General features: G+C 47.7%; 1 protein-coding gene across 10 annotated transcripts in view; it reads right to left on the bottom strand.

Annotated features, from left to right (window-relative positions):
- ARHGEF10 (Rho guanine nucleotide exchange factor 10) overlaps positions 1–25363 on the bottom strand; it is a 146659-nt gene that overhangs the window by 40190 nt on the left and 81106 nt on the right. For 9 of the 10 annotated variants that reach the window (XM_016959043.4, XM_016959048.4, XM_016959044.4 and 6 more), the window contains 5 exons: positions 24393–24509; positions 21880–21972; positions 16736–16906; positions 14470–14615; positions 10714–10889 (listed from right to left, as the gene is read on the bottom strand). In XM_016959043.4, coding sequence (XP_016814532.4) covers positions 10714–10889; positions 14470–14615; positions 16736–16906; positions 21880–21972; positions 24393–24509 — 703 coding nt within the window. The remainder of the gene's footprint in view (positions 1–10713; positions 10890–14469; positions 14616–16735; positions 16907–21879; positions 21973–24392; positions 24510–25363) is intronic. The other variant, XM_016959045.4, reaches the window with a different exon arrangement.

The raw sequence follows: 25363 nt of genomic DNA, 5'->3' as shown, positions 1-25363 counted from the left end.
ATGCCATTGCACTCCAGCCTGGGCAACAAGAGCTAAACTCCATCAAAAAAAAACAAAAAACAAAACAAAACAAAAAAACGAAAGAGCAAACTGATCCAGTAGTTACACATAGCAACTTTATTTATCCTTACAGAATGCTTATAATTTAAAATGTTTCATAACACACATATTTGCTTTCATTCGTAAACTTTGATGATAAACTCTATAAACACAACCTTGTAAAACAAGTATAGGCTGGGTGTGGTAACTGATGCCTATAATGTCAGCACTTTGGGACGACAAGGTGAGAGGACTGCTAAAGGCCAAGAATTCAAAACCAGCCTGGGCAACATAGTTTTAAAAACCAAAAACATAAGAGTTTAAAAAAAAAATTAGCCAGGCATTGTGGTGTGCGCCTGTAGTCCCAAATACTTGGGAGGCTGATGTAGGAAGATCGCTCGAGCCAAGGAAGTCAAGGCTGCAGTGAGTTATAATTGTGCCACTGCACTCCAGCCTGGGTATCCAAACAAGGCTTTGTATCAAAATTAATAAATAAATGAGTAAACCAAATTATAAGTGCAATGTTTACTTTATTAATTAGTTGACTTCTTTTAAAATATGATCTTCACAATTATCATCCAATGAAATTGACCCTTCTATTTTTGGTGTGCGGCTCTATATATTTTCACACATCTCCGCAGTAAGCCTGAGGGAGAACTCCGGGGCACACAGAACAGCTCCATCACCCACAGAACAGCTCCATCACCCACAGAACAGCTCCATCACTCACGGAACAGCTCCATCACTCACAGAACAGCTCCGTCACCCACAGAACAGCTCTGTCACCCACAGAACAGCTCCGTCACTCACAGAACAGCTCCATCACCCACAGAACAGCTCCATCACCCACAGAACAGCTCCATCACCCACAGAACAGCTCCATCACCCACAGAACAGCTCCGTAACTCTACAGAACAGCTCCATCACCCACAGAACAGCTCCGTCACCCACAGAACAGCTCCGTCACCCACAGAACAGCTCCGTCACCCACGGAACAGCTCCGTCACTCTACAGAACAGCTCCGTCACCCACAGAACAGCTCCATCACCCACGGAACAGCTCCATCACTCACAGAACAGCTCCGTCACCCACAGAACAGCTCCGTCACTCTACAGAACAGCTCCATCACTCTACAGAACAGCTCCATCACCCACAGAACAGCTCCGTCACCCACAGAACAGCTCCGTCACCCACGGAACAGCTCCGTCACTCTACAGAACAGCCCCATCACCCACAGAACAGCTCCGTCACCCACAGAACAGCTCCGTCACCCACAGAACAGCTCCGTCACCCACAGAACAGCTCCGTCACCCACAGAACAGCTCCATCACCCACAGAACAGCTCCGTCACCCACGGAACAGCTCCATCACTGACAGAACAACTCCATCACTCACAGAACACCTCCGTCACTTTACAGAATAGCTCCATCACCCACAAAGCAGCTCCATCATCCACATAACAGCTCTATCACCCACAGAACAGCTCCATCACCCACAGAGGCAGCTCTATCATCCATAGAACATGTGGGATAGGTCACAGGGATTCACAGGTGCACAGATTTCAGTTCATTGGGAGGAATATGTTCAAGACGTCTAATGTAGTTAATAAGGTATTGTATACTTGAAAATCACTAAGAGTAGACTTTAAGGTTCTCACCATGAACAAATGGTAAGTGTGTGAAGTAAGGCATAAGCTAGTTAGCTTGATTTAGCCATTCCACAATGTATACATATTTCAAAACATCATGTTTTAAACCATACATGTATATGATTATTTGTGAACTAAAAACATAAACATTTTAAAAATAACACACACACACACACACACACTGCCACCAAATGTGAACCTATCATGGGAAGGGAGAATACTCTTTCCCTAGTGTATTAAAGAACCTTCTGAACTGAGATGAGGAGGAGTTCCTCGACCTTACGGACCATGGAAATGTGCTGACGTTTTATGTCTGCCGGATCATCAGACAGTTCATAATAGGGCACCGTCAGGGCACAGATGACACCACAGAGCAACCTGAGGCTTCCTCATGAATGGGGACAATGTGCGCTGCCAAAGAAAGCATCTGCACTCACATCCCAAGAATAACAAGAAACCACACAGTGCGGCCAGTGCTTTTCAAATGTGATTCTCAGTTTCAGAAAAACTGTTTCATGTTGATTTTCAGGCCAATATTGATTAAAGAAACCCCTGCAGTTCAGGCGCGGTGGCTCACGCCTGTAATCCCAGCACTTTGGGAGGCCGAGGTACGCGGATCACCTGAGGTCAGGAGTTCGAGATCAGCCTGGCCAACATGGTGAAACCTCATCCCTACTAAAAATACAAAAAAAAAAATTAGCCAGGCATGGTGGTACACACTCTGAGTAGTTCCAGCTACTCAGAGAGGCTGAGGCAGGAGAATCACCTGAACCCAGGAGGTGGAGGTTGCAGTGAGCCAAGATCACGCCATTGCACTCCAGCCTGGGCAACAGAGGGAGACTCCATCTCAAAGAAAAGAAAAGAAAAAGAAAGAAACCCCCGCCAATCAGAATTTTTGTTAGAGTTGACTTCCAGCCCTCTAGCTGACAGTTTCTGCAGTTTTCAGTTCTGTGAGCGAAGCTCTTTGTCGCTGCAGTGACACACAATTGCTGCACTTCCGCAAAAGCACTTCCCGAGTCTTTCTCACGGACGCTTCTCTTGTTTCCATGGAAATCCCTGCAATCTGTTTGAAAATTCAGGGTCTGTCAGTGAAACGGAATTTGTGCGGCAAACAAGGAAGGGTTTGTGTGGCCAGATCAATAGCAAGGACAGCTGGAAAAGCCCCTGGGGGTGTGCTCGGTCCCTGAGAATCTCCATGCCTGGGTTCAAGGGGCCCCCTCACAGCATCTTAAAGCCTCTCCTCCATGATGTGAGACTGAGACGTCAGAGCCAGAAGGCGTTAAAAATTTTTAATTTAAATTAAGGCAAATGTACAAAACTGTTTATCACAAATCAAATCACAAAAGTTTCATTGTGTAATCAAAGTCAGACATAGCCAGTAGAAATGGAAACTGGGGAAAACTTCCTGGAAAGCAACTTGCAAAAATGCATCAAGAGTCTAAAAGAGGATACAAATGTTCTACTCTTTGACCTGAAAATTCCACTTCTAAGGAAATTATCAGACTAATGTGTGAGGATGTCTCCACGTCACTGTTCGTAGTGCTCCAGTAACTGAAGAAGCTTGCAGTATGCAATAAACTCAGTTTCAATCACGAGGAAACGTCCTGTAGTCAGTTTAAATGACTTCGATTCAGAATTTTTAATGACTGAGAAAATGGTCAGCCTATAATATTAAATGAAAATTCCCTATACAGGATCACATAGAGAACTGTGGTATATGGACAATGGTGTGAGAAAAAGGCTGGAGAGAAATCACTCATGTGTTAATACAGTCTGCAGATACAAGAATTACAGGTCATTCTTACTGTCTTTAAACATTTTAGTGTTTTCAACAGAGAACAAGGATTAATTCCCAGGAGAAAGAGGGTAATTTTTAAATAGCATCATATATAAGTCCCTAGTCTGATAAGAGGCACAAATTGAATTTCTCTATAAGCAAGTAGTTTTCTAACATGGAAAGTATAGAAAAATCTTGGTTATGAACCAGTAGTGATCCTAGCTATACTCAGGCAAAATAAATCCTATGTGGTTCTGGACACGTTACGGCAGCTCCTCCCAACGCAAGGCCTAGGAGACTCCCAGGTGCAAAGCTGAAACCACAGCACGGAACAGAGAAGAACAATAAGCATTTTCCCCCGTGACTAAAATCCAGTTTGGCTTTTAGAGTTTTAACAAAACCCAAGCATTTTATAATGTGAACATCACACTGTCACGAAGATACATGTCATGTCTCAAATTCCAGATATGTAATCAAGAAGTAAAACCATCCCTATAGCTTCATGGGGTTCAAAAACCCAGAACATAATATTAATTTGTTCAACACCTAACTTGTATGTGTCCATGTGTACTAGGACACACGTGTGTGATTCCCACAGAGACAGGACCCCGTCCACAGGCCCTCCTGCGTGCGCACCTTTCCGTGGCTGGCCGTCTGCACTTAGGGCACAGAGACAGGACCCCGTCCACAGGCCCTCCTGCGTGCGCACCTTTCCGTGGCTGGCCGTCCACACTTAGGGACATGTGCCAGCTGCACTTTCCTGAGGGAGTCTTCTCCACGAGACTTATGGGAATGACTGGCATGTGACACACAGGCATGGCACTCATCTGGCCCATCCCCATGGCTGAGGAGCTATGATAGCTTTCCTGAGAGGCTGCCTGTCAGGTCCTGGACAGGGCCGTGACCCTGAATAGAAGGTTTCTGGAATGTCAACTTGACTGACAGTCATAGCTCCAGGGATGCATCGGCGTCTAAGTTCACAGGTCAGCTATACAGGCTGTTAGGAATGAGTATTTTGGCATCAGCAGACCACGTAGACTAGTGTGCATGTCACATTTAGAAAATATGGGTATCCCTCTTTGCATGGAACCACTTCTCCCTGCCTCCTGTTGAGCTCCTAAAGACAGAGAGTTTGAAGGGTGTGTTACTGAACACCCAGAAAACTCACACCAGTGTCTGTCCCTGAGGTAACGGGGGATATAAACAGACACAGTGACGGAGAAGGCGGCAGCCATCTGCACGGAGAACAGAGCCACGCATGTGGCATCACCACCACTGTGGGACTGTCCTAAAAGCACGTGTGATGCTGGAAGACCCTTTCCCACTTTCCGTCCATCTGCCATGCTGCCCCCGTTTCCTCCCCCAGACAGAGGCTGGGCCTGGGGATGGGCTAGGAACAGCCATTCTAACAGGAACCCAAGTCCCAGGCTGGCTCTGGGCTTCCTTAATGGGCTCTCATTTTGTGAAAGTATGAAATACTCTTTAAATGTAGAAAAGTAGAGAGAATAACTCATGGACACATTTTTACCCACTGCCCAGAATCTGTGATGTGACTGTTTTGCTCCATTCACTTCAGATGCCATTTTCATCAAAAATCCCTGAAAAGCCATGGCACGCCTACCCTGTTTTCGCTCTGCCTTCCATCCGGAGTCAGCGCCCATCCTCTCTGAGATCTCTTTGTCGTTTTACTCCCTATGTATGTTCGAAGGCCTTTCTCGGCATACAGATGTTGTCTGTACGAAGGGAGGCCGTTCATCTGCATTGAACACGCCGCATGAGCACACAGGGGCACAGGACACAGAGAGTGGTGGCAGGAGGTCACCGGCTCCGCAATAATGAGCAGCTGCATCCGCTCCCCCAGTGAGGGGCTCATCTGTTGGTGTCACATTCCACAGGCACGCCGACCTCAGTGTCACATTGCAGGAAAGCTACTGAAGACTGTTTCCGGACTGTCCACGGTATTCAGTGTGGAAAGCCAACCTCCCTGCTACCTTTGGCCAGGTGGTGTGTTTGCTCTCAGTACTCATTCAAGGGTTATAATGACACTTTTGAGTCCTGGGAAAGACCTGCAAATCCACACGCCATACATGAAAACCAGCGCCGAGTCCTGGCCTCATCTCCCACACGCACACACGTGCTGTTTTACGGTACAACGTTCAGATGACGCAGAAGCAGCCCTTCCCACAGCAATGGAGCACAGAGGCATTTTGTTCTGTTTCCTTCATTTCGACTGCTGTGTATTTCAAAACATGACAGCTTTGCCATGGTGGGCTTCCGCTGCGCCTGTCCTCTCACCTTCAAAACGAAGTTCACTCTTACAGGCATAAGGAGCAAGAACGGTGACCCTTCCCGCCCAGAAGTACCTTACTCTGGAGAGGACACGTTGGAGACCAGGCACTGTCCCTGCCTACAGGCGAGGCCATGCAGTGCATCGGGCAGGGGCCAGGGAGAGAAATCGGGGCTAACCCTTCACTCCTGGGGTCCCACATCGGTCACTGTGTCCAGAACCCTCAGGGCTGTGGCTGGACGCGCTGCTCAGACCCCTCCCTTCCTCCACAGAACAGCCACTTGGCCACACATCCCTGGAGGATGCAGCTCAGGGGAGCCTCATGAGGAACCATTTCACGTTTTAAAAATACAGCTCCGCTTCTCTTGCTGCCTTCTACTTCAGGAGGATCAGTCAGGTGTATATTCAGTTGTTCAAGCTTCCTTCGGCCGGGCTCACTTCTATTTAAAGACTGTAAGTCATGCCCGCCTTCCTCCCTCCTTGGTGCTGGTTCTTTCCTAGTAGTGTTTTGCTTTGTTTTTTAAAACCGTGTGAATTTTGTGGGGGAGGTACTATGTTTTCTGGGAGCTCCCTCAACACTGTGACCTCACCCACGACCCTTTCCGCGTTTGCCTGGAAGTTCCCCTCTCTATGCTCAGCAGGGACCCTGAGGTTTCAGGAGCTGTCTCCCATCCTCCTCACGGTACAAGCTTGCTGGCAGCTCCTCCAGCTACCTGTTCATAATGACTGTGTCTTGTTACAAATCCTCCTGTACCAACCGCCATATCCAGCCCAACCGTACAGAAGCACTCCTGGCACTCAGGACACGCTTCCGGGACAGAAAGCGGAATGGGCCAGAGCAGGGCGGTCTGAGTGGACTTCCCCTCTTGCTGCAAAGTTCTGAGAACACACAGGGAGGCAGCGGCCTTCTGGAAGCTGCAAGGCCCCTTCTAGGCAAGCTGCCAGTGCAGGGACGGGACGCTGGTATTGGACCAGGTAGATGCTGGTCCAATAACAAGCAAAGCCAGAAACATCAGAGGCCAATCCTGTTCCGTTAAAAGCTGACCTTACAGCGAAGAACAGAGATGCTTTTTACCTTCATTCATTTTTAAGGATTAAATAACTAACTACAAAGTAATGTGACTGATTTTTACAAAAGTAAATGATAAGTATTTGCACATCTGAAGGAGTGTTTCCTTTCAAGTAGATTCAAGTTGTACTCACATTTCTCTAAACATTTTAAGAACTTCACCTGTACACTGACTTGAGACCAGTTGAATAAAAGTGCACACACACACACGAAGAACTTCTCCCTGGGAAGGATGGGCGGTAACAGCTCTCCAGTGGCCATTCTTCTGAAACACCCTTGAAGTCCAGAGCCCGGCTAGAGCAACTGATCTCACCTCTCCTCCCGTTCTAAAGGCTCCCAACAGTGGGGCTATGCGACACCTCCCCACCCACCCCCACAACTCCTACTCAGCACCAGACCTCGAGAACTAGGAGCGCTTGACAGTCCATTTGCTGGAAATGAATTGAGGTTATAAAGATCCTGCATGAACAAACCCCCCGACAGAATGGCAACAGCGAACATTACTTTCTCATAAATCCACCTGCCAGACAGGATGGAGCGCAAAGTGAGAAGGAACAGCGGCCGGGTGGAGTGCACCAACAAAGATGCTGCACCAGGCCAGCGCAACTGATGGCTCACGCTTGATCTTCCTCCTCCCCGCCACCAGTCGCAATCGGGGAGGCTGGCAAAACCTTTAAAATCACCCCAGAAAACTACACAACATTTTTCAAAATAGCATCAGGGAGTTTGCGAGCTTAAACCAATCCATGGATCCATAGGGGACACGACATTTTTCAAAACAGCATCAGGGAGTTTGGGAGCTTAAACCAATCCATGGACCAGGGGACCCATGGTCACCAGCTTGCAGCCTCTGCAAGAGAGGAAAGTGTCACATCATAACTCCGGGTGTCGAACACCACAGAGCAAACCCGCGATCCACATGGCGCTTTTGCAGGGACAGGGAGCTCCCTGCTGAATCTAACATCGCAGAGCAAACTCACAATCCACACAGCGCTTTTGTGGGGACGGCGAGCTCTCTGCTAAGTCGAACACCGCACAGCAAAGCACAATACATATGGCGCCTTTGCAGGGACGGGAGCTCTCTGCTGAGTTGAACACTGCAGAGCAAACCCACAATCCACACGGTGCTTTTGCAGGGATGGGGAGCTCCCTACTGAGTCTAACACCGCACGGCAAACACTCAACCCACACGATCCACACAGCACTTTTGCAGGGACGGCGAGCTCCCTTCTGAGGTCTAACACCACACAGCAAATGCACAATCCACACAGCGCCTTTGCAGGGACGGCGAGCTTCCTACTGAATCTAATACCGCACGGCAAACGCGCAATCCACATGGCGCTTCTGCGGGGACAGCGAGCTTCCTGCTGAGTCTAACACCACACGGCAAACACACAATCGACACGGCGCTTTTGCAGGGACAGGGAGCTCCCTGCTGCAGCTGCTCACTGGTCTTGGGTGGTTACCACGCTGCCCGCTCTGCAAGCAGAGGTTGCTGGGCAGTGCTGCCTACACTCTGTGAATATCAAGTAACACACCAACGTTTCCAACACTGAATTTTAGAACAGTCATTCAAGCAGCAGAAGTCCTATGACTATCAACGGAGAATGAGAATTTCTGACTTAGCTTCTCGATATAATTTAGAAGTGACAAACCAAGAGAACCACAAGAAACAAACACTGAGAGTGAATTTGAAGTCATTTGATGAAAACTCTGAGGGAGGTATTAGAGGCAGCCCCATGGAGATGTGGTTCACGGATGTACTTGGGTTTTGTCAGCATAAACGGTAAGGAGTGAGCTGAGATGAGCAGAGTGAAGGGACGTCATTCACCGGCTGCAGTGTGGCACTCATGGGATCCACATGATGGATGTGATAACACATAGACCCACTCACGATCAATGCTAACAAGAGACTGTCAGTCCACCCTGGATGAATCCAGACGTGTCAGGATAGAAGCCCTGCCAGTCCCAGCACCAAGCACGGTGCCCACTTACACCTTCTCTGTAAATGCAAGACAGCACCATGCTCTTACCTGATGCCGGAAAAAAGCCCCAAAGAATTCTGACTTGAGTTCTATCTTCAGACACACACAGAATTAGCACATTTTAAATAATTTGTTTTAAAAGATTTTTTTTAATCTAGAAGAACAAAACACTATTGATGGCAAAACAAGTTTATCATTTAAGCTCTCTGTTTAAGGCATTGGGCAAAAAGATGTCCCATGGAAAACTGGATAACTCATAAATAAAAAGATGAATAAGAAAATATAACATTGCATGGAATACATACTATTTTATGGATCAAAGTCACCTTTAGCTATTTAAATACCTTTAGCTATTTAAATACAATAAGGCCATCTCGATTATGAATAAATTCTAAGATTGCTAGCATTATAAAATACATAAAGGTGTTTTTGTTCACAAAACCACAACATAAATTTGATTGCCAATCAATGTTTCCAAATAATTTAAAGAGATTTTTAAAAATCTTTAACAAGGCATCCAATTTGCTCTTGAATAAAATGTTAATGAATCATGTCAGAAATCGTTTCTCTGTCCCCATGTCCCCTCTCTCCCGGTTCCTCCCTCTCGCTCTCCATACCACCCCCTAGAACAGCTCTTTTGGGAAATCTGGGTTTTGGTACTTCAGTTATTTGTGGAGAGGGTTTGATACAGACGCGTACCACTTTAAATAGGACGAGGATTTAAGAGTCAGAAATTTAAGAGATTACAAATTGTAATAATATGCTTGACGAATTAGCCTACTAGGCAGATTACCAGACAGAATGACTATTAACATCAGGGGAATGAGAAAAATAAAACCGGTCCCAAAGCGAATTAGACCTAATACTCCTTACATCATGTTCTGCAAATCCAGGTGAACATGCAAATTCAATCAGAAAAGGTTAAACGTTCTCAAGTGGTTTCCTTGCTTCTGAACATGTCAGAAACAAAATAATCCGAAAAATTCATGCATATTTAACCTATGAAAGGTTAACTGAAAGTTCCCATGCATCGTGTTTTTTAAATTGTTCTACAATTCAGGGGTAGAGCCCAAAAAGTGAAGAAAACTTAGCCAGTCGTTCTTTGGATTTTTTTTTTTTAATAATGAAGAGAAGGTAATGATTTTTACACTAAGATTAAAATCTGCAGTCTGAACAATGTTAGGTAATAATAATCATAAATCATGTGCAATGCTAAGACATTGCCAAAGAATTCTGACTCCTCTCATTTCACCTTGGGAAGTTCATGGACAAGCACTGCCTCCATGGGGAAACTGAGTAAAGACATCACAACGCTGCCCGGCAGTGCGAGCAGGTGAGCAAAGAGCCGAGCTGGAACCACCACCGCCTCAAGCTCTATGACTTCCTGCACGCCGGCTCCACACACTCAAGAGACCAGCACTGAAGTCCTGATCTGGTTAACTGGAAATGCAAAACTGAGCTCACTGGACTGGGAAAACGGAATCCACTTCTGACTGGCCAGGTGCACGGCCCGAACCCGAAGGAGCCCCAGCCGCACGTGGGACAAGTCAGTGATGAGCAGCCGACTTGGCCATGTTAGTCAGACAGCATACAGATTCTAGAGACTGGATCACCTCTGCAGACTTGCCATGTTAAACCCTGAGCCTGCTGATGTCGGAGTTTACACTGGCCCCACGGCTAGCAAGAACGTGAGAGAAAGCATCAGGTTTACCATGTTAAACCCTGAGCCTGCTGACGTCGGAGTTTACACTGGCCCCATGGCTAGCACGATCCTGAGAGAAAGCGTCAGATTTACCGTGTTAAACCCTGAACCTGGTGATGTCGGAGTTTACGGTGGCCCCACGGCTAGCATGAACGTGAGAGTTACGCTGGCCCCACGGCACGAACGTGAGAGAAAGCCTCACTTACTTGGTTTCGCGTTAGCAACCACGGCCAGGCTCTCCGGCGGGTGAATGGCAAGGTGCCTGCTGTGCTCGCCCGTGCCTGGGCTGCTGCCATACTCGATGGCGTCCACGTGTCCCAGTGGAACGCTCCACTTCAGCAAGTACCTCTGGCTGCTCATCACACGGCTGTCATGAGAGGGGCTGAAACGACCAAAAGATCCTTGTTTTAAGAATAATTACATGAACATGTTATGGTAATGTTCGTCCCTCAGATGTTCAAGTGAGAAACTCCATTGCTGAATTGTAACTCTTCAGACTTTCTCACAATAGTAATTGTGCTTCTGAGTTTCTTACAGAGTCCCCACTCGCTGCCATAAAGAGGCCTCGAAGTGGATGAGAGAGAGTAGCAGGGAAGAGCCGCACAGGGGACGGATCTCCCGGAAGCTCCGAGGTTTTCCGTAAAGGCTTAACAGGAAGCAGCTCGGTGCTTGCTGATGACTCTGAGCAAAGGTGCTCGATTACCAGGAAAAGTCTCCTATGTGGATAGAGATATTCTCTGGCGGTTTTATAAGAGTTAACTCTCAAATTGCTGCTTTATTCTTTTATGGCTACACTGTAACCACTTTAATAGAATCAAATCATACCATTACACTCCATGACTAAAATATTTATCAAGTATACAGAAATTGAACAGAAAAAAACCCTATGACTTATACAGATTATTTTCTTCTTTTATCATAAATAGAACATATACGTGAAGAAACACAAAACACATATGTACAGTCTAGTGGAAACGGCCTGCGTCAACATCTGTGTAGCTGACACCAAGGCCAAGGCTGTGACATCGCCAGCATCCCCGCAGCCCCAGGAAATCCCCCTCCAGAATCAACCATTATTCTCACTTAGTGATCATCACGTTTTGCTTTTCTTCAAAATATTGCTGTTAAAAATCAAAGTGTGGGCTGGGCGCGGTGGCTCACGCCTGTAATCCCAGCACTTTGGGAGGCCAAGGCGGGCAGATCACAAGGTCAGGAGATTGAGACCATCCTGGCTAACACGGTGAAACCCCGTCTCTACTAAAAATACAAAAAATTAGCCGGGCATGGTGGCGGGCGCCTGTAGTCCCAGCTACTTGGGAGGCTGAGGCAGAAGAATGGCATGAACCCGGGAGGCAGAGCTTGCAGCGAGCCGAGATCGAGGCACAGCACTCCAGCCTGGGTGACAGAGCGAGACTCTGTCTCAAAAAAAAAAAAAAAAAAAAAAAATCAAAGTGTGGGTAGGAATAACCAAAATGCTGGGTGCTATGCATTGGACTGAGCACCTGACTGGCTGGGAGCCCGTCTGCACCCAAGCTCTCCAGTTCCCTCTTAGACCAGAGCACTCTGCCCTCCATGAGGACATCCAGTCCATACAGGAAGGGAAAGGAGGAAGAACAATTCAGACACAGTAAGAGGAAAGATGGGTTGTGTTCCGTGAATTAGACTGTGCCTCCAATTTAGAAAAACAGAAATGCCCACGAGTTCTCACCAAAATTCCTATTCCTCCTCTTTGAATGTAAAAATCTCCATCCCTACAGAGGAGGTTTAGAATCTTAATGTTCACAGGGCCGACCAAGGGGTCCTTGGGAGCTATTTGAACCAGAATGCATTCTCATCTCATCACCTTCGGGCACTGTCGCTGAAAATCTCACACTGACAACATGTCCATGGGAAAGGAATTGCGACTCACCACTACACTTCGCAAAAAAAGAAATTCAAGCCCTGGCATCGTGGGAAAGGCAGGGGCGTTATTTTAAGGAATCCTCTAGCAGTAAGCACAGCTGAGTTACTTCTGAAGTATCCATTTTAATTCATCTTTAAAGTACACCATGTCTGGCAGCGGGAGAATTTTAAACCTACTTAAAACTGCCCAAGAGTCAAGTGTGTCCTGGCACTCCCCAACAGCAGCCTGAGGGGTTCTGGAGCAGCAGTGAGCATCAGACAAACATCAGTGATGAATGCGGGAAAGACTCAACAAGGACCATTATATTTGCTTAGGACTTTGCTGTTTACAAGGTCATTTCACTTCTATGATCTTGTCTCTCAGGGCAGGTGGAACAAGCATTAATGTCCCCAACTTGACACATCGTGTGGGCCAACTTGCAGGTGAGGAGCTGGGTGGATTCAGCCACACTGGGGCCACTTCACTGAAAACTAACTTTCCAGGTGTTACATGGAGAGGGGGGTTCTGGGACAGTTAAATTTGGAAGCCATACTGTTAAGTGATAAACACCATTAGTCTCCACACTGTGGGAAGCACCTCGTAACACCAGGGAAACAGGGGTGGAGACACCTTACTCTGCATCCTCGCAATTCTAAGCATCCTCTAGAGCGGCCCACACCTGGAGTTCTCCAGCTGCGACCTCCCACGGCCTCACTCCGTCAGCTCCTTTCCAACGCAGGGTGCAGTGGGCTTCGCTTCTGCACACAGAAGGCAGGTGGCCTGCGGCTGTCGCCAGGCGTCCACAGTGAAGGCCAAGCCATGGGGTATGAGTCAAATGAACAGGGTTCTTTCTCTTACAAGAAGGAGTATCATTAAAGACTCATATATTTTTTGGACTTATTTTGTAGCTGCCACAAAGTAAGTGACGATGATGAAAAGCAACAATGAAAACCTGTCGCTCGCAGGCAGTGCCGTGTGCCAGGTGCCCTGCAGCAGCTTTATGAACGTTCTCGCCTTGATCCCTGAAGAGACCCACAAGAGCGTACCACTGGCCTCATTATTTTTATGATCAACCCTATTGCACGGATGAGGAGTCCGAGGCAAAGTCAGAGCGGGTAATTTTCAGAGTTCAGAGAAGGTGGATCTGGAGTTCACCCTAAGGAGTCCGACTCCTGAGCGCTGACCTGCACACCCTAGCTGCCTGGGTCTCTAAGGCAAGGTGAGGAGGGCAGGCAGATATATCTGGCCGCTGGAAAATGGGGGTGACGGGCATGAAAAATAGGGCATGTTTAGTCGTGTGCTGGCAAATGTTTAACAGCTGGCTCTCACTGGGAGGACAGGCTCCTAACACATCGTGTTGGGCAAATTCCATGGTGTAAATGTTCCCGTGTGGATGACTTCAAGCTACCAAATGTTTAGCAACTGGCTCTCAAAACTCTGGAAGATTCAACACTTGACTCTTGCAAGACATGAGGAATTGGCACCACGTTTGCTCGCATTATTTTCTACAGCACCGGGAGTGTTATAGTTCACTTTATATCAGTTCCCTTATCATCTACCTATATTTGAAGACCTTTTAGTTTCTCACATATCCTCATCTCACTACAATATTCCACGCGTTGGAGAACGATTCTGATGTAAAACTATTTTAAGTGAAAATAACTCATTTTCTTGGTTTACAATAAATATGAATACACCCAACTTTATTATATTTAAACATTTATCAAAAATATATTTATAGAGAAGCAGGTAAAGAGAGAATTTAAACCATAAGAAAAAGAACTCTTGATTTAGGAGGGTTATGAAGAAATTCAATTGAGTTTCTAGTTCCGCCATCAGCCCTGTTTAAAGAGTATATAAACCTCTACGTACTTCTACTAACAGTGACTTGGTGACTTACACTGAATCTATTTAAAAATAAGCTTGCTTATTATAAGGGTTCCCTTAGTCACAGGACAGAGCTTTGGCACAAAAGACCAGTTCAGTCTGAGTGACAGAATTAACAAAGTCATTCATGTGCCCTTAGGCAAAGGTAACATGTGATGATGGTAGGACTACTATAGAGAATTAATGCACTTACCGTGAGCTGACGGTGGCACACATTAACACATCATTTAACATGAAGACTCGGCGTTCTTTGGTTTTAACAATCTCTCCTCTGTCGTTGTAAACTGTTTCTATCATATCATCTGATCGAATGAGGTATCGGCTTCCACTGCTGAGAAGCTGGACATTCAAAACACAGCGCAGGGACCACAGTTGAGTTTACCCGGAAAAGAAAAAGATGAGGAAAAGTCTGGTATGGAGTCTGAGGGTGACTTTTCCAAACTAAGCGCTTTACGGAAATCATTCCTATGTTCCCCGTGAATGCGCTGAACATCCGCCTCCTTCCTCGCAGACTTTCACCGCAGTTGGCCCTCCCGCGATTTAAACACTACATTAACCAGGAATGGTGAGGAATGGAAGGAATTGTTTTGTAATTTTACTGTTCCCCAAGTAAACCTAATTAAGCATAGTTAAATGACTATCTTAACTTCTTAAGGTAGGCCATATTTTACTTCACTGAGCCAAACCAAAACCATCAGTTCTTCAGAAAGACGCTTTGTATGAACCAAGACAATGGTATGCGATGTAGAAGTCATACTACCTTTTTTGTTTGTTTGTTCTGAGACCAAGCCTCGCTCTGTTACCCAGGCTGGAGTGCAGTGGCACAATCTCAACTCACTGCAACCTCCACCTCCTGGGTTCAATTGATTCTCGTGCCTCAGCCTCTCGAGTAGCTGGGACCACAGGTGTGCACCACCACACCCAGCTAATTTGTTTCTTTTTGTATTTTTAGTAGCGATGGGGTTTTGTCATGTTGGTTAGGCTGGTCCGGAACTCCTGACCTCACGTGATCCACCCACCTCAGCCTCCCAAAGAGCTGGGATTACAGGCGTGAGCCACTGCACCCGGCCAATACTTATAACAACTCAGCCCACAAGAAAAACAGAGTCCTCAGCCCCAGTGGTCTGTGCTGTCTTTTGATTCTAAATCTACGCTGCTGCCCAGCTCTGAGCAACCAGCGAGACACCCGCCTCCCTGACTGTCCTTGCCAAGCGCACGGGAACGATGAGGCATGTGGGTGACATTCAGTGCGAAGCATCATCCCCTCTTCCTGGGCCTCTGGGCTTGCTCCGTGCCCCATGTGTATTCGGAGGTTCAAGTGCCACAGGGAGCATGATTTTAAATAACATCAACCATGTCAAGAATATAACTGAATACAATTTGCTGCTTATAAACGTTCCTACATAAACCACTTGGAGAAATGGGGAAAATATGTGGCTTAAAGTGTATTACCATAAAGTTCGCACAGTTAAATTACTGAATGTCATTGTAACGTAAGAAACTACTCCTAATGACAAAACAATGATTTGTAACAATAATGATTTTTAGCAATAATGAATATTAAATGCAATAACTTAACACAGTTCATACAAATTACCATCTCCCTGTGAGCCAGGGCCTTCAATGAATACGGGAAAGCCCACATAAATTCAGAGTACTGCTGCAGACAAGTAGTTATGTAAGCATCAAGCTGAAATGTAGCCTGGCAAATGAACTGCCGCCCTCTGGGTACTGCATCTCTTTTCACGCTCAATGCAGCTTAGCCCATGCATAGGTGAAGACAAAAAATGTTTGTGAATTTTTTTTTTTTTTTTTTTTGAAACAGGGTTTTGCTCCATCACCCAGGCTAGAGTGCAGCAGCTCAGTAACAGCTCACCACAGCCTGGACCCCCCAGGCTCAAGCAATCCTCTGGCCTCAGCCTCCCACGTAGCTCAGACTATATAGGTGCATGCCACTGTACCCAGCTAAATTTTTTTTTCTTTTTTTAGATATGGGTTCTCACTATCACGCCCAGGCTGGTCTCGAACTCCTGGGTTCCAGCGATCTTCCCACCTCAGCCTCCAAAAGTGCTGGGCTTACAGGTGTGAGCCACTGTGCCTAGCCTGTAAATATTTTCAGCTTTAACTATTACTATCTGAAATTAAATACAGTTATTTTGAAAGGAAAATTAAGCTAAAGGAGTTGCTCTTAACCCCTTGGGAGGTCCTGGATCCATTTGAGGGTCTAATGAATGTATGAATCTCTTTCCTAAGAAAATGCAGACAGGCTGTTAAGGTTTTACATACAATTTCCACATTGGTGTGACTCTCCCGAAGGCCTCCATCCACCCCGGTTAAGAACTCTGGGCGAAGGGAATTACTCCAAACGATCCAAAAGATTAGTATTGCTGGACAACGACAGCTTATTAGCACAAAGCAAAAATAATTTTGGAATAGAGTTGAAGAAAACCTCTCTCAACCTTGTTCAGGTATCTTTCGTTTATGGCTTTGGCTATTTGCTTCACTTCACAGCGTTGATCAGCATCTCTCTTCCTTTCATTTAACTTCTCTGCTAGTGTTTCAAGCTCTGTCAGGGCCATCTGAAGAGGCAGCCTGTCGGGGTGGCCTTTGGAGGTGTTCTTCAGCATGTCCTACAAGCAACAGGGGAGAGGTGGGCAGTTACCACGTGGACACTCCCAGTGCAACAACAGTCGCGTCACCCGCCAGCTGACAATGGAAAGGAGGCAGTGGCATCTGTCATCCTGGGGAAAAATAAAGTCAGTTCTTGGGAAGGGATGATGAGCTGAGTGAGTCACAACTTGGCTGAACATCTGAACAGCTTCCTTTGCAAAAACAAAATTGAAAAAATAGCACTGTACAATAAAGGACACGCTAAATATGAACATATCACAATCTCAGAAATACTGTGCACTTGGAACGATGCTCAAGATGATGATAGACTGTCCTTCTCAAGTTGAGTCAGAGAGATGAACCCATGCACAGATGGGTCCAGCTACTTTCTTCAAAACACCAGTCTCCCAGTTTCCAATGTGCAGGAGTTCTGTGGTGCCGAATACTGCACCCATGGCATCAACTCACACGGCAGGATCGAGTCTCTCTCACACTGACAAAGGAACCTGATTTTAGGGCAGCAAAGATGCATGACACTATCATGGTGGGTCCATGTCACTAAACGTTCATCCAAACCCACCGAATGCAAAGCACAAGGGTACGCCCTCCTGCGACTGTGGCCGCTGGGCAGTGGCTGCGTGGCCACGCAGGCTCCTGGTTGTCACAAATGCACTCTGGTGGAGATGTGGGGGGAGGGGGCTGTGCATGTTAGGGGAGGGGTAGATGGGAAACCTCTGTACTTTCTGCTCAATTTTGCTGCGACCCTAAAATTTCTCTTAAAAAGTAGTCTTTAAAAAAAGGGAGTTGAGCTACCTCTTCTCCCAGTTAAGGTTTCAGACAAGCACGAGGAGGTCAAAGGGAGGGTATGTGGCACAAATCAACAACAACGGCCAGCAAAAAATGACGCACTGCTGCCAATCACAGGATAAATGTTAACAGGCAGCAACAAAAGGACATTTCTGTCACCTTGGTTTTATGCAGGGCCTTTTGTTTCCCAGCTTTCGTTCACATTCGACACGCTGACGTTTGCTGAAGGGGCAAACGTGAACTTGAAACACTCTTTCTCAGAATTAAATGTGGTTCTGCAATGAGATCACATGGACACAGGGAGGGGCGCATTACACACCGGGGCCTCTCGCGGGGCGGGGGGTGAGGGGAGGGAGAGCATTAAGACAAATACCTAACGCACGCGGGGCTTAAAACCTAGATGACGGGTTGCTAGGTGCAGCAGCCCACCATGGCACAGGTATACCTATGGAACAAACCTGCACATTCTGCACACATATCCCAGAACTTAGAGTGAGAAAAAAAAAATGTGGTTCTGCGTCTTGCCTACCAACTTTGACATGTTTATAGGAATATTAGCAGTCATGGAATTCAACAGTGTGCTTATCTTTTTAAACCTTTTTTTAAAATCTGGAAAGGACACTGCACAAATGATCAAATGTTTCCAGTTTGTAATGAATATAAACTATTCTATACATTTGTTTTCCTATGAGTCACAACGAATTCTATCAAGGCAAAAAAGAACAATCTTAACACTAGTTCTGCACCAAACCCACACACTGGTGGTGGCACCGGGGACTAGGCGTGCGATGGAGACAGCAGCCAGCACAGGGTGGAGTCCGACATGCCATGGGGCCACTGAGCACAGCCGGGGGCATCCGCCGGGCTGGCAGCCACCCAAGGAGGCCCAGGGAAGGAGAAAAGTGAAGTTTCTCGCTGCTGTTATTACCAGAAATTGTTACTTATCTTTGCACAACAACCGAGAGAAATAGGTAGCTGGGATAAAGTAAGACAAATGTCACAGGGCCAATGGATGTTTCTGGATCCATGGGAGAAACTGACAGTACCAGCATAGCCAGGGTGAGCCGGCTTCACTGCCTGAGCCAGGGGACAGCTGTGGCTTCACAGCACCTGTCTTAGAAAGAACATCTGGGAGCACTAACCAGGAAAAATGCAGGCAAGACAGGAGAGCAGAGACCAGGAGAGTCACTGGGAGGAAGGGGACAGAGGGTGTCCAGGCCTCTCCACACTGTCTCCCCATCCACCTACACTCAGCACACGGACCACAGCACAAGGCAGTAGGGAGGGTATGTGCTTGTACCTGCTGACTCTCTGCAGCCTGTCTCCTCGCCCAATCCCAGGTGCCCTGAGTACCCACACCTGAGGTAGGGCCCCTCAGGCACATCCACATAATGACTCCAGACACAGACACCGCCTTGTTTCCAACTGTGCCTCTTCCAAAGTACATGGACCCACCCTGCTCCCCTCCGAGAACACTCTAGGATGCGCCAGCGTTTCATCAAATGTGGGCAAAAAGTGTCCCTGAGGGAAACTGCTCGGCACATCTAGGATCTGCAGTTTGTTTTGTCAGATCAAGGCAAAAACCATTTTCTCCTTCAGGGGCAACAGACCCTGTGTGGGAAATTCTAAGGAGGGTCTCTCGAGGCAAGGAGAGAGGAGGACGGGGAGAGCTGTGTGCAAACTGACCTACGTAACTCTGCTGGTGACGATCTGGAAGAGCACACTGAATCTTTCTAAATGCAAGTCTTTTGACACCCAAGTTCTTGAGTTTATTACATAACTGGAATTCTGAGTTTAAGAATGTTCTTCCTCAGAGAACTTAAGTATTTAGAGGTATGTTTTCAAAAAAGAAAAGAGCGTACAAAATTCTTACAAGAACAGATTTGTAAACGGCGCAGTGTGTAACGGGCAGGCCGTGCCCGTCCGACAGCGCATGTCTGCAGTGTTCCATCTGCTGCTTTTCCCAAAGTCCTGGCTGGCATCCTTTTAGGGTGTGGACAGTGTACTAGATTTGTGGCTGGACAACTGTGTTAGAATCCCAGCACATCTATCGGGCTGTGTCACCATGGGAGAATCATCAGCTTCCCTAAACCTCAGTTTCCTAGAGCGTAACTCAGTTTCCTAGCGCATAAAAAAGGGACAACGACCTCCCCAGGACGGCTGAAGGTGGATGGAAACGTGGGAGCTGCTCGGGCTCCTCAAAATCCCGGTAGAGGCTTTTCCCTGCGGTTCTCTGTCCTGTTCCGTTTCCAGCAGCCCGCCCACCCCTTCTGTCTAAAAGAATGTATTTCGGAAAAAACCTAGGCAAAAATAGTTACTTACTTACTTACTTGTAGTTACTTACTTACATTTAACCAAAACCTAACAAGCTTGTTTGAAAATTATATCCAAATTTAATAAATTAAAGAAATTTTTAAAAGTATTCTGATAAATCATAGAAAGCCAACAACGTGTGTGACCTCACAACACAGTCAGCACTTGCTGTCGTCCCTGGCGACCAAGAACGACCCAGGGACTCACTGGCGCATCGCTAAACACAGGGCATGTGGGCTGGTTCACCCGCCCGTATGGTTCACAGCCTGGTGACACTCTCCCAGCTGTGGCTGAATAACTAATGTCTAACAGGCGGCCTGACCCCCTTCCTCCCAAGCGCCAGACTCCCTCACACGAGGAAGCTCATTCATCACGTCTGCGGCTGCTTGCCGGAAGCCAACAGCGTCTCGCACGTATTAGAACTCAGTACATATTTGTCAGCTAAAGAAATAAAACACACTTTGAATATTTTGATCTTGGGAAAAAACAGCTTTTGTTATTAATGCTGTAATACAGGCAAACTATACATTGTTAAAAATAAAAGCAAGAGGATAAAATTAACATGACCCATCAACCTAACCATGGAAAGAGCCCATGTTGATATTTTAGTATGTATGCTTTTTCATACTTTGATGACTACATTTATTTAAAAAGAATGTGCCATGGATTTGGTTGGTCAAAAATAAAAATAAAAACCTCAATGGAAGGGGACTTCACACTATTTCCCAGGCGCCAGTTCATTTCTGGCGATGACTCCACCAGTTCATCTTTAATCGGCTCTAATAAGCAGGCAGGCCAAGCAAAGTCCTCTGATTTAATTAGAAAAAGCAAGCTGAGCAATCATTGAAAAATCAACACAGGCAGAAACCAGCATAGACTCTCCTTTGAAATATCCTCCCTGGAGGCATGGGATTCATTTAAATAAAATGGGTGCTGAGCCCCGCAGCCTACAGGGTCACCTGGGCTCCAGGTTATGCGGGAACGCCGGAAAATGAGCGGGCAACCGCACACTGCATCAGACATGACCTAGAGGCCGTCCGCTGTGAGACGTCACGTCAGCACGTGACCTAGAGGCCGTCCGCTGTGAGACGTCACGTCAGCACGTGACCTAGAGGCCGTCCGCTGTGAGACGTCACGTCAGCACGTGACCTAGAGGCCGTCCGCTGTGAGACGTCACGTCAGCACGTGACCTAGAGGCCGTCCGCTGTGAGACGTCACGTCAGCACGTGACCTAGAGGCCGTCCGCTGTGAGACGTCATATCAGCACTCACAACAGGCCTACTGTTCACAGCCACAGGTATCCAATTGAGAATCCTTAGTTTAGAGAAATGAGGGTCCAGGGGGAAGTGTCTTCACCATCGCAGCATCTCCCTGTCCTCGGTGGTTTGCTGTTAAATCAGTGATGGGTATGTTTTGTTTAAATCTATTCTTAGCTTTCCAAGCCTGTCCATCCCCTCCGGGCACAGAGGCGAGAATCATTTTTCATGTGATTCTAGACCAGACACAGACACACTGGAGAAGGGAGCTGTGACCTGTGGGCCACTGATAACCAAGCCCTGCGGCCCCCAGTGCTGGGGCCCTGTGAGACAGCGCGTGAGGCGGGCCAGGGCCCACAACACCCCTCCCCGCAGCCCATCCCCTCTGTCCCCCAAGGCTGGCCTCGCAGGCACTGGGCCCTACAGCTGCCCCTGGCGTAGGGTGACTCTCCGCAGGTCTCCACCTGCCTCTACCCTCCACCTCCTGTAACTGCCTAGAGAGGAGATGGGGAGGCCCGAGGGGCAGCCATTCCAAAGTGGAGGAACAGACGCCATTTTCAAATGAGTCATGGGCGAGCCAGAGGACTAGCCTGAGGAGGTCTCCGTGAAGCACTTACCTGGAGCAGGAGGATGAACTGTGGGAACCTCTGGATGGGCTTCATCATCAGGCTGTAGAGCGTCGTTCGATCGGGGCTGGCCTCCTGTTCCTGCTGTGGGGGAAGGCACCCGGGTCACCTCCCTGCAGGGCTGCCATGCCCTCCCTGCCCCTGGGGCCGCCTCCTCCCCACCACACTGAACACTCGGGAAAGTCAAAAGCCTGCACCTTGTCTTCAGCTACAAGAAGAAACTTGGCCAAATACCTTCCAGCCACTTTCTGCACCTGCTCTAGGGGCTTCCGCTTTGCTGCAGGGGCCGGACCTCACATGTTGGCCTCAGCTCCGGGGGTGAATTCCCTGGGCCAGGGGACTGGGCAGATTCCAGGGGCTGTCCTTGGGTGTCTGTGTTCTGGCCACAGTGGGCCCCCAGAAAAGGGTGGCAACCTCTTCTGGTGCCATGGGCAGAAGGACGTCCTGGAGGCTGACGGCTCCTCTCCCTGAGCACATCAGGGATGTGCAGTGGGGCCATTTGCTACCAAGGCTGTTGGGCAATGTTGAGCTGGGGGGAGTCTCCAGGTCCCTCTGCTGAGGGGGCTGTGCAGTGGAGAGGGCAGACAGCACAGACCTGGTTGTGCCTCGGCCTCTCAGCTCACAGGGCACCCGACTCTTTGGGGCTCAGGTCCTGGAGCTATGAAATGGGATGAGACAGTCTATCTCCCAAGGCCACGTGGCAGCCACCGAGCTGAGGAGTTGGCACTGCGGTCACGGCCACGGCTGACATCCTTAATGGGAGTACAACAAAATCCCCAGAGGGAGTGAGCTCTTAAGTGAGTCCATGTTTTCCTTCCCCAAGAGAAAGAGATGGTTCCCTAGCCAAAGGACAGAGGCCACAACTGTCCACAGTGGGAAGTGCGATCCGATCCCTTAGGACAGAGCCCACAACTGTCCAGAGGGGGAACTGCGATCCGATGCCTTAGGACAGAGCCCACAGCTGTCCAGAGGGGGAACTGCGACCCGATCCCTTAGGACAGAGCCCACAGCTGTCCAGAGGGGGAACTGCGACCCGATCCCTTAGGACAGAGCCCACAGCTGTCCAGAGGGGGAACTGCGACCCGATGCATTAGGACAGAGCCCACAGCTGTCCAGAGGGGGAACTGCGACCCGATGCATTAGGACAGAGCCCACAGCTGTCCAGAGGGGGAACTGCGACCCGATCCCTTAGGACAGAGCCCACAGCTGTCCAGAGTGGGAACTGCGACCCGATCCCTTAGGACAGAGCCCACAGCTGTCCAGAGTGGGAACTGCGACCCGATCCCTTAGGGCAGAGCCCACAGCTGTCCAGAGTGGGAACTGCGACCCGATCCCTTAGGACAGAGCCCACAGCTGTCCAGAGTGGGAACTGCGATCCGATCCCTTAGGACAGAGCCCACAGCTGTCCAGAGTGGGAACTGAGATCCGATCCCTTAGGACAGAGCCCACAGCTGTCCAGAGTGGGAACTGAGATCCGATCCCTTAGGACAGAGCCCACAGCTGTCCAGAGTGGGAACTGCGATCCGATCCCTTAGGACAGAGCCCACAGCTGTCCAGAGTGGGAACTGCGATCCGATCCCTTAGGACAGAGCCCACAACTGTCCAGAGTGGGAACTGCGATCTGATCCCTTAGCAAACCTCCATGGGCCACAGACTGTGCTCCAGGAGGAGCAGGAGCCGCCGTGCTGGATAAGGCAGAGGGAAAAAATTCCAGCTTCAATGACACGTTGCTGTGGGCGAGAATACTTGCCCTGTGTTCACTCGCTCCAGGTAGCAGCAGTTTCCAAGAAACAGTCCAAGTAACAAGAACACACTTTGTCCCCGGGGTTTATCATGCAAATGAGGGGCTCCACAAAGGAGACTCAGTTCCGCCGACGTCTTTGAAGGGGGTTTCAGCCTGGTTCACTGTGCAGCAAACTGTCAGAACACAGCCTCGGACACGCATCCCACGACTGGGGAAGCCCTGCCTGCCTGCTGATTAAATAACGCTAACCCACACCCATCAGGGGACGTGCTCCCCATCACTGCCAGGTCAGAGACCCCTGAGGAAGGCCATCAGTGCTGTCCTCAGCATTGGGAGGAACACAGCCTGCGTCCCCCTCGGGTAGGGCCCGTTCCAGGCTCTGACTCTCCAGGCCGGTGCCTATCCCCGATCCCAAAGAGGCCTGGAATTGAGATGTTTAGTTTATTTGATTCCTAATACCATACCGAAGGACAGTGAGGGAAAGGTAACTTTGGGATCTGATCTTGACTTCTTTTTTGGGGATCTGATTTTAACTTTCTTTCTGTCTGCTGATACACTTTTAAGGAGGTGCAAATAAAATTGTTTTCAAAAAGCTACATTAGGACCTAAAATTCATCTTCATTTCTAGCATTAATCCAATACCTAGGGCACTATTGATACCGAAATCTTAATAATGAATAACTGCATTCAGAGTCAAGCTTTGACATGTAATTTGTTATCAGATGGTGTTAAAACCCAAATGAAAAAAAAAAGTGCTTACCTTTAAAAATTCAAGAAAAGCGGGCTTTGTGGCACATGTTTTCTTGAGGACTGCCACGGCTGTGCTGAAATTGTTCACATATTCACTGTATGCATCCAGCACCATGGACTTAGAAAACTGAAACACAGGAGGAAATTCAGAGAGAAATCACAGAGTCCAGATATCCCTTTTCCAACATAAAACAGAAGATTTGAAACTCGCCCTCAAAATACTCTTTCGGTCACTGTGAGGTTTTCATAAGATAAACTTTATTATGACTGTGTGATTTTTTTTCTTTAAGCAAGCGTGTTAGGAGTTAAGTTGCTGGTTTGATCTTATTTTTTGACTCCAGAGCACTTTCTGACATCCTTGTTCAAAACCATGGTAATTTGGGTTTTAGTTAAGAATGTTCATGACTACAGACAAATAAGGATGGTGATTTTAAGTTCCTGCCAAGTCTCACTTGGTGGGTTCAACCTCCAGGCAAGAAAGTCATGCAACTTATTCCATGGTGGGCCCAATATCCTGAGAAACAGGCCTCAACCACACCCTGGAAATGGGGGCTGGGGGCGGGGGCTGATCCTGCTTCTCTGGCGTAACATACAATGCCCTACACGTGTTCGTTTTCCTAAAAGCACAAAGCGTTTCTGTTAAGAGGCAGAAACATTTGCCCTTGCTATCAATATTCAAAGAGAGAAAAATCACTCCATGTTATTCTAAGAAACCGTAAGTCCTTTAGGATGGATGGCAGAGCTCTGGTGTGACTGGCATTGATAGCAGGAATGTTTTCATCAAAATTCTATTTCTTTAAAAAATCTGTTTGCATTTTTAAAAATGTTGGGAAGGTAGGTATTTAAAGAACAGTGATAAGGTTGAACCTAATATATAAAACAGCCAGAAAAAAAATCCAGTAACAAAATAAACATCCAATATTTCTCTTTAAGGATCCATAAACGGTATTATGCAAATATCTTTGTAAGAATTTTGTTTCC

Source organism: Pan troglodytes, chromosome 7 (genome assembly GCF_028858775.2).
Source record: "Pan troglodytes isolate AG18354 chromosome 7, NHGRI_mPanTro3-v2.0_pri, whole genome shotgun sequence".
Taxonomy (NCBI): domain Eukaryota; kingdom Metazoa; phylum Chordata; class Mammalia; order Primates; family Hominidae; genus Pan; species Pan troglodytes.
This window is presented reverse-complemented; position numbering and strand designations above follow the sequence as displayed.